General features: G+C 37.5%; 1 protein-coding gene across 2 annotated transcripts in view; it reads right to left on the reverse strand.

Annotated features, from left to right (window-relative positions):
• The window catches only part of PUDP (pseudouridine 5'-phosphatase), a 68,814-nt gene extending 58,696 nt beyond the window's left edge, over nucleotides 1-10,118 (reverse strand). For both annotated transcript variants that reach the window (XM_017737146.1, XM_017737149.1), the window contains exon 1: nucleotides 9,514-10,118. In XM_017737146.1, coding sequence (XP_017592635.1) covers nucleotides 9,514-9,526 — 13 coding nt within the window. In that variant the 5' untranslated portion in view covers nucleotides 9,527-10,118. The remainder of the gene's footprint in view (nucleotides 1-9,513) is intronic.
• Nucleotides 10,119-10,124: the final 6 nt, after the last annotated feature.

Genomic DNA, 10,124 nt, shown 5'->3' on the forward strand with positions numbered 1-10,124 from the left:
CTTTCCTTTGAATACGTGCACACACATGAAAAGACATCCCCTGTATCTCCAAAGCTTTATACAGGAATTGTAGGATGAGCACTGGAAAATTTCTAAACCTAAGGAGTATTTTTTTAAAAGTTCTAGAGTGTGTAAAATAAATGGATGCCTAGAACAAAAAATGAGTTGGAAATACAGAAAACCTAACACTATCACGAACATTTCAAAGACCTTCTATTTATGACAAGTATTTAAGACAAATGCAACACTAACATAGTATATCCAAGGAATGATATGCATATATCCATATCTGATAACTGCAGAATTTAGAGCAGTCCTAGAAAAAACTTAACAAGAACAAATACAAAATAAAAAAATTTCTAAAGCTATGACACCTCCCAAGAAGCAAGCAAAGCTAAGACATTCTCTGGGAGACCAAGATGCTTTTTCATTTTCATGAAAATTTTTGCATACACGTGTAAGTATGAACTATCAGACACTTAACACTGCCATTAGGAAGTGCAGTTACTCCCTGGGGGTCCAAGGTATTAGGTTTTGGAAATCACAGGCTACTTGTAAACCCTACGACCTAGAAAAATTAATGTCATATGTTATTTCAATCTTGTCCCAATATATATGCAGACTGTCACCCTTCTCCACCATCCTGCTTTCCCTAGGAGAGGAATGGTCTGGACAGCAGTAGTGGTGCTACAGCAGACTGCAGAAAGCTTTCTTTTGACGGCAGGTCAGGGACCAGCCTGGGCAAGGGAGGTTGTGTGTGACAGGTCACAGCTACCAAGAAATTTTGCAGTGGTACTGTCTTGGGGTGACTTTATGATTTGTATCCCATATCGCTGCCCTATGCCCAGAAATTAATTTTTGTGCCTTTCTATGCCTTTAAACTGAGCCTGAGAGGGGGAAGGAAAAACTGAGCAAAATTTTTTCAAAGCAGTTTGCAGCTTGTTCAAGGTCACACAGAGATAGCGACTTTTTTTTCAGCTGCGGCAGGGGAGCAAGGAAGCACCTGGCTCGCTGTTTTCCAGTCAGCTTTTTTGGCCAGTTTTTCAGCTTCTTTTTCTCTGGAGAGAGACTCAGAGTTGAGCTTCTTTTCCTTCCCTGGAATTTCAGATTTTCTCCCTTTTCTGCTGGACTGCTTCAATATCAGAACACATTGGGAGGACTTTCCATTGAGCACAGAGGGCCTGGCCCTGGGCCAAGCCCCAGCTCCGAGGAGACCAAAGGGAGGACTCTAACACTTTTCCCAGGTTTTTTCTCCACAGTGAGAGATTTTATTGTTTCGCATTATTATCCTTTTCCCATGTGTTTGTTAAATAAATAGTTTTTATCTCCTTCACTTTCCTTGAGGAAAATTTATTTTTCCCAAAGCTGGTGGGGGGGAGGGATGGTTGTGACCTGCCTTCTCTCAGAGGATGTATTTCTAAATTTGGCCAAACCAGAACAGATACAATGTGAGGTTACTGAAAGATCCAGATGTTTCTAAAGGTATGAAGACTCATGTAAGAGGCAGCTAAAACATATATCAAAAGCTCTTTAAAACTTTTGAGTACAATTACCAAGTAAAACCAAAACTTTTTTTTTTTTAATCGGTAAGACAGAACCCTTTTTTTTAATTACAAAAAAATAGTATAACTGGCATTATATGAAAAGTGGTATAAAGATGCAAAACTTATTTTTAACTGAAGAATCTAGAATTTTATCTTATTACTGTTAAATCCACAGACTAATTACCTGCTCTCCGTAAGAAGTTGCAAAAGAATGAAGGGGAATAGTTCACTTCCTTTTTCAAAAAGGCAAAGCCATGATAAACAGTAAACTCTGCAAAATTGACTTTGAATCAAACACTTCAAGAAATGAAAATTTGCAATACTGTACAATTTGCAATCAACTGACACATAAGAAGTTTGAAGTTTTAGAACACACAAAACCAGAACAGCAACACTACTTCTTGATCTTTACTCCTAGATGCCTTCATTAATGAAAAATGAGAACATTCAAATTAAAAATGGTAGAAGGATAAATATAATAAAAATATGATCTACAACAATAATAACAGTGCAAGTTATTAGGCAGCAGAATAGCAATTAGATATACTACAATACCTTAGTGGCCCAAATACTTTCATTTTCCTGAGACATGTTCCCCATGAAACACTGTTTTTAATTTTTAAAGACTAGGAATTTATTACACTGTGATAAGCTCTTTATGGCTCCATCTCCCCTGAGCCATAAAACAAAGAACATTTTGTTAGTCCAGTAACAATATAATGCTATAGAGAAGACTCAGCCCTAGCATGAAAAGATCCACCATTTCACATAGTGTAATTTTTTGCAGTAATGGTCTTGTAGCAGAATGCTGACTTTACCCAAGGCTATGACACTTTACACGCATGCACGAGTATACTCTTCTGCCCTGAAGAGACAGGTCAAAGGAGGTTTCTATATGTAAATTACAAAAAAAAAAAAAAGAAAAATATCTTTACCATAGAACTATTTATTCAAATGAAATATGCCTCAGTATACTCATGCTCCATCTTAAACCATTAATTTCTTGTACTTCAAACCTTCTGATACACTATGATACCAATTTTTTTCATTAAATACAAATTATCTTTCACTTCATTCTTCCAGTACTAGTACAAATCTTTTCCTCTTGCTTAGAAATGCTCCCAAATGACCAGTACCAGTGTCAAACTCATAAAACAACCCAATCCAAAAAAGATAATCCCACTTATTACTGGTCAGTAATCAAATAAGGGTATATTCTCTTAGTTTGAAGATGTACTCTGTGTCAGTTTACATTAAACACAAATGGAGCGATTAAAGCAGAACATAATTTGGAAGACACAACGTTCCAAAAGATGTCCTGACACAAACAGGCTATTTTCTGTATATGATGACAATGTGAAAGAGAACCTGAGTGAACTCATATTTATGCACAGCAGACAATCAGTGCCCAGGGCTGAGCTGCTTGGCAGCCAACGTGACACTGTGAAAGAGAACTCATATTTATGAGTTAAGAGTGAACTCATATTTATGCACAGCAGACAGTCAGTGCCCAGGGCTGAGCTGCTTGGCAGCCAACCCAGTGAGTGCAGCACCCGCGAGCACAAGGCTGCTGCAAAGGCCTAAGCACGAACCCATCGTTTGGAGAGCAAAGGTGACATGGGGACCTATTACAGCAGGTCAGAGAGCCCGCATTAATGAGCTGCGAGAAATGAGACACTGTAACACTGTCCGTATTATATAATGACAAAGGTCATGAGTAAATTCACATGGATGTTAGACAGAAAGACTGGACTGACAAATAATGAAGTGGGCTTTCCTCTCAAGTGCCTTGCATTACCCTGAGACAAACTGCATGTGAAACTTATCCAAAAGAACCACACACAGGCAGAGCCAATGCAAAAACTAACAGCGGTGAAAAAAAGCAATGTGTGGAATGCTAACCCATAAGTGGTGCCCTAAGGAAATCATTCAAGAACTAGAAATAAACTTGTTTCATGAGACACGGTCTATTAGTACTTATTTTATGACTTTTACAAAAATATATCATATATCTCTAAAGGGAAGGAGGAAGAAAAGTAAGAATACATTTTTTAAAGCAGCTATTATATATAACAATAGGTTTGAAAAATACTTGAGAAAGAGCAGTGTACACTTAAATTTTTTTCAAAATGCAGCATCAGATATACTGCCAAACTACTACTGAATATGGTATTCACCATAAGAGGAATAAAAAATTATTAAAAGCTGCACAAGAACAGAAAACATACATGGAGACAGCAAACATTGATACTGTCAATAGGTGTGCAACCCTTCAAGAAACAAAATATTACCAAAAAATAAGTAGAAAAAAGTTTTCAGACATCAAAAAAAAGAACCACAAGAGATACATTCTTCACCAGATATTGAAGGAAAGGAAGCAAAAAACAGAGATAAAGAATACAGGATGGTTTTCCCCTAAGTACCAAAAAAATCTTGATGAAGGATGACACTACCTCAAAAACCTTAGGTCAGAACAACAATTTTCTTGTTATTATTATCAAAGGGAGGCAAAAACGGGTAAATCAAGGTCAGGAACCTCTGAGAGAACCATTGTAAGACACAAACATGATCTTGGTTATATAATTCTCAGTAGTCTTGTGAAAGAAATTAGTATCAATACAAAGAGGTACATAAACACGTAACAGGAGCACCAACAATCACTGGCAGTATCTACTTCATGACAGAGATGTCCATAATGAATGCAATAAAGTTTGAAAAGAGAAGATATTTGGCTTAATTGCTTTTGTGTTTTTAGTTAACATAGTTCCTGGTCTTAAAAAGTGCTGTGATCATATGTGAAAATTATCATCTCCATTAAGGCCTGTTGCAAATATAAAAGATAAAAGTTAAAAATCAGAACAACTACAATCACCCCTCCTCCTCCAACATTAGAAGTATAAATTCCAGTATTCAAGAACAGGATTGTGTCTCAGAGAAAACATACCAGCAGACTTCAGAGAGCAGAAACTGCCCTACCCAAATTAAGATGTTCTGAAAAATTCCACTTTTAAAAGCTCAATTAGCCAACTCACAACAAGGCTACATGAATGACTTACAGCTACTCAGAACAAGAGCTGCAGAGCTGGGTTCAAGATGGTACACAGTGTAACTCTTGACAGTACCTAGAATAATAAATCCAGGGTTGTTAATGCTGTTTTTCTTCTTAAGTAAAAAGAAAATTGGAATACAGAAGCTGGAAGTTGTGTTATTATAATGGAAAATTTTATGCACCTTTTCTTTGTGTGAAGTTCTGTTTCATTCATGACACCTTATTACTTATATTCAAAGCAAAATAATTGGAACTTTACACACAAAACAGTTTACATATCCAACAAATATAAAATCCTTATCATCTACAAACAGATTTGAAAATCTGCATTTAGGCATAGAAAGAGACTAATTTTTATAAATGGCCAAAGTGCTGTATGCACTTCTAAAATCACTAAACACAACCTTTACACTCCCAGCACCTTCAAAACATACCTCTCCACTTGCTACAGGCTCTCTATACAATTGCAAGTGTGTAACAGTCAGAAAACAAAAGCCACATTATTAAAAGGGAAATTGGAAAACTCTTGGGATTAACTTGTTCAGCATGTGGTTTATCTTTTTTTTTTTCTTCTTTTTATAACCAAATGCCTTAGGTCTGGGGTTACTAATAAATAAGCACCAAAAATACATTGCATTTGTGTGTAATTTCTGTGCAATATTAAAATCAAATCATAGATCTTTCAGCTTGGGAGCATTCCTTGGTTAATTTCTTGAGGAGAAATAATTATCATTGTTAATGCTGCCCATGGCATTTTGAAATGTGGTAGCCACTACAGAAATCAAAAAATAAACCCAGATAAACAAAACCCTGTTCTACCAATGCTAATTAATGAACTAAACTCTGATTCTGGATTATTCTAACCACAAACAACAGGCAACCATGTGGATGGGCAATCTGCACATCAGTCGAGGGAATCACAGAAGTCAGACTCTGGGTTAGTATGCTTGTTATGTCCTTGCCAAAATTTTTCTTGCTGTTAAATTAAAATGCTAGCTTTCAAGCATATGACAAATCTTATTTACTCTATTTATGGTTAGTTAATTCTCAATGAAGAGCTGTTTTACTTATGTCCAAGATTTGCTCATGAAGCATCTATAGGGTATTTTAATCTAATAATATCTTTAATCTCTTTAGTTTTGCAACAAATTACAAGTAGAGAACACAGGGACAAGAGAGTATTTTCCCTTCCTTCTTTGTTCCCAAAATCAGATGGAAAGTGAGAATGACAAGAAAGTAAGTTTCCACTACTCAGGGGCAGAAAACAGGTTTACAAGATTGCCAGATTATAGCCTAAGAAGATTAATTCCTGCACTTAAGCCACAACATAGGACAATCTAGAGAGGACTGATATTTAGTTGAATTGGTGTTATTTGCTTGGATGCAGAAGAAATAGGAAGCTGTTTTAAATAAAAGACAGCATATGCACATAAGCAAACTCCAGCATGGAACTCTCACCATTTTTCTTTTAACAGCCATCTCCTAGGCAACTAGTGTAATAAAATGAAAGAGCACATCTTTGACTTCTGATCTTGTGACAATGAGTAGGTAACACTTGGGAGAAAGAAAACATGCCAAAATTCTTGTGAATCTCACAACACTACAACAAATTTAACTGCAAGCTAATTTCTTCTGTATTATAGACGAGAAGTGACCTGTCTGGCCAGCCTTGCAGGAGAGGCTTAGAAGAGGCACAAAACACAGAGGTCTTCACACAAAGGAGACAGAGGATATAAAAGCAGAAACTTCTGATCCCAGTTGCTTAAACTACTTCTCATCCTTCTAGAAATGGTCACAAGCTGGCATACCTGTGCCTGTACAGTACAACATGACTTCGAGTTATGGTGAAGGTATCTTGCAAAACTAAGCTGCTTTAGGAACCGTCTCTCATTTTGATCTACTTGAGCACACTAATTTATCTCATGTAAAAATACGGTTTTCCAACACTAAGGGGCACTGGCAAGAATAATAATTTACATAAAACAATCCCTACTCATAGCAAAACTTTAAACAAAAATAAATACATGACTAAACTTCCTATACTAAAGTGTCATGTTCTTTGCATGTTAGTTTAGCTCTAGTTCAGCTTTAAGCACAATGCTAAGAAACATCTTATCTTTGCAGCCATTTTTCTAACTTCATTTGTCAGTTGGGAAAGGTTAATATTATACATGCAGCTTATAAAGAATTTTAAATGTCTTCAGCCCCCTATAAGTTTAGGCACAGATCAACAAAAGCAACATTCAATCCTATTTGTGTTTTGGTGGTAGGGCAGCTATTGGCTACAATTATACAACAAAACCACTTGTCATAGCTTAAAAAGCAACCTATGCAGTAAGTTTATAAGATAGATCCTGGGGGGCATTACTCTAGTTGTATATTTTGTACAAGTTAAATAGATTTTTCCTTCTCTATCTTTAGCATTGGTTTTGTATGTTTTTAGAATATGCTAAAATGCCAGGATCAGATACCAAACCGTACAACTATAACAACAGGATTTATTTAGGTATCAAAGATCTCTAGCTTCTGCTGCTGTTGTTGTTACTATTATTGCTATTATTATCTGTTAACCCTGTGTTAACTAAGTGTTGGATAAGTGAACACATAAGTAGGTTTAATATTTTTAACTATACTACATACAAGTGGTTAGAATAGCACTCTTCTATAGGAACAGACTACCACATTTAAAGAAAAAGCAATCAACTGTTCTGAGCATTTAATGTTATTATTTCCTGTAGAAAATCAAGTAGAAATTTAACTTAAGAAATGTAACTCTTTAATTGAAGTGCTGGGGGGTTTTGTTGGGGTTTTTTTGTAGTTGTTTGTTTTGGGGTTTTTTGAGAAAGTCCAGCAGTACAACAAAAATTAAGATTTACTTATTCCTTTTCCTCTGGTTTCTACTACACAGTGCACCACTAATCAACTATGCTAATTAATGAAGCTGCATGAGAGGGTGATCAGTCACTGGAACAGGCTCCCCCGAGCAGTCATCATGGCACCAAGGCTGTCAGAGTTCAAGGAGCATTTGGACAAGGCTCTTAGTCCTCTGTTTTAGGTTTCAGAAGTCCTGTGAGGAGCTGGACTCAATGACTCTTATGTGTCCCTTTAACCTGAGATATTCTACTATTCTATGTATAACAAAGCAGGATGCAACTGCTGTACATTGGCACAAAGGCTGTTTTTCTGTTACAGTGGGAGTTTCCTACAAAAAAAAAGTCCTTCAATTAATTTTACCTATCAAATAATAAGATATCTAGAGGTGCTGTCACATACTTCACTTACTAAATGAGCCTAGTTTGCACTTCCCGACAACAGGAACAACAGGCAAAACTCCTAAGATTTCATCCAAGAGCTCACAGGGAAAGATAAGATAATAATAATAAAAAAAAGGAAGGGTAGATTGCATTGATTATACATGCTGGAAAAAAGGGTGTGAGGTAACATTTGAAACAATGATACAGAAGGACTCTGAATGAAAGGGCTGAAGTACTTCCACAGGCAGTTCAGAGGCAATAACTTCCACATTGAAAGTAAGCTGATATATCAAGGTGGGACTCAAGGACAATTTAATCAGCCTCAATTATGTTACAGAGTTGGGGGAGATAAAATAACAGTTGATCAGATTTAGCAACACTTTTACACCGCCAAGCATTAGTCAGTAAAGTATAGGATGCAGGTTCTATAGGATAACACTTAGATTGTTTCCAAAGTCAAGAACCTTGTTTGAGTCAGACCTCATTTAAGGATTTTACACTCACAAAGATTTTGGAAATCTTTCTGTAAGAAGATATCCTACCTCCCTTCATCAGGGAAAGCAAGTATGTCAATTACAGAAAGCAAGTTCATGGCACATTACATCAGATTAATTTAATGCTCAGTTTTTCTCCTCATTTATATATCGATTTGTGTTTGTTCTATAAAATCAGTAGGGTTTAGGTGAAAACTTCTGAAAATAGTCATGTACTTTTGCAGACACTACTTTGTTGGGAAAAATTTTTGCAAAACCTGAAGCTTCAGATTCTAAAAAATAAAACCAACTATGGGGGCACTTAAAAAGTTACTAATAATAGATATTTAATACCAAAACTTTTATTTGTGCTCTTTGAAAGGAAGTAATTTTGGGCATATTTCTGTAGCCTTTTTGCCTCCCAAGGGTCACTGCTCATGATGAAACAAATAGGTTAACCAAAAACGTTAAAGGTGTCCTAGTATTCAGAGGCTGAAACATACTGAAGTCCTCTGAAATGAAGTGCACATTATGAAAATCACCAAGGTCGTGTAACTTTTACTCCTCTGTACTGGAAGATACTTGAAGAGTATTTTCAGCTGAAAGATTTCTGAAATACAATACACACTTGATATGCAACTTTTTAAAACAGAAGAAATGACATAGATGTACCGTTACCAATACTGTCCTGTTAAGGTGAGTATTGTCTGTGTGAAGCAGATTTCCAACTTCTGACAAAGAGCAGTAGTAACTAAAAAAAGCTTTTCTGAAATTTCTAAGAAAGAAATTAAAATAACTGGTTTTGGATTATAGGATTACACACACACACGTATATATATGTGTGTGTGTGTATATATATCCCCAGGCTATTTGAGACTCCAGTGATGAAACTGAAAATGAGACTAAAATAACTCAATCACTGTTTTGCATAGCATAGCCATTTTTGTTTTAAAAGGTAAGTGTGGATCACCTTCATCTGTTACAGCCCTGAAGGAGGGAAAAGTGCACATTTCTTGGAAACACAGAGTAATTAATCAGACTTCACAGCAGTCTTCCCAGAAACTGCAACAATTTGGGTTTTGCAGAAAGAAGGCGTACACCTCCGGTTCACAGCTTTTAAGAGTTCACCTACATCCAAAACTGCTTCCTTTGTGATAACTTACATGGACTATTTCAGAAACTAAGCCACATACCAAAATATTCCATTATTCCTCAGCAGAGGGTCCTGATTCAGCAAACACTTAAGAGCAGACTTAAAAACTGTCGTAGTTCTAGCGACTATTCAAACCCCAAGATACAATCGAGCTGTAGCACGGGAGGTGTCAGGTTACAGAATAACCCTGCAAAGCAGGAAGTCTACTGACAGCAAAACTGGGAGACTCTCAGAGCGATTTCCAGGCTCTTCGGTTGGTCACGGCAGCTCTAAGCGCTGCCGAGCGCTGTCCCGCCCTCCGGGACTCGCCACTCCCGGCCTTGGGCAGTGCGCGGCCCGGGGGTCCCTCAGCCCCACGCTGGATGCCCGTTCTCCTGCACACCCGCTTTCCCTGGCTTTCAGCCCAAACCTGTCCCTCACCACCACAGCCCCCCCATCCCCGCCCAGCCCCCCGCCAGCCAGAGCAAGCGCCTCGTTCACGCTCAGCCCCGGGTCTTTAAGGCGAAATCTGCCCCCGAAAGGCAGCGAGTAGAGGAAGGAAGAGAAGGAATTAATTCGTTTCCTGTTGCTTTAATCCCTTCATTCTGGTTTTAGCAGCGCCGCCCGGGGCGTTGTGGCTGCTCGCCAGAGCGAGGAGGCCGTGAATGAGCG

Source organism: Corvus brachyrhynchos, unplaced genomic scaffold (assembly GCF_000691975.1).
Source record: "Corvus brachyrhynchos isolate BGI_N302 unplaced genomic scaffold, ASM69197v1 scaffold83, whole genome shotgun sequence".
Lineage (NCBI taxonomy): Eukaryota > Metazoa > Chordata > Aves > Passeriformes > Corvidae > Corvus > Corvus brachyrhynchos.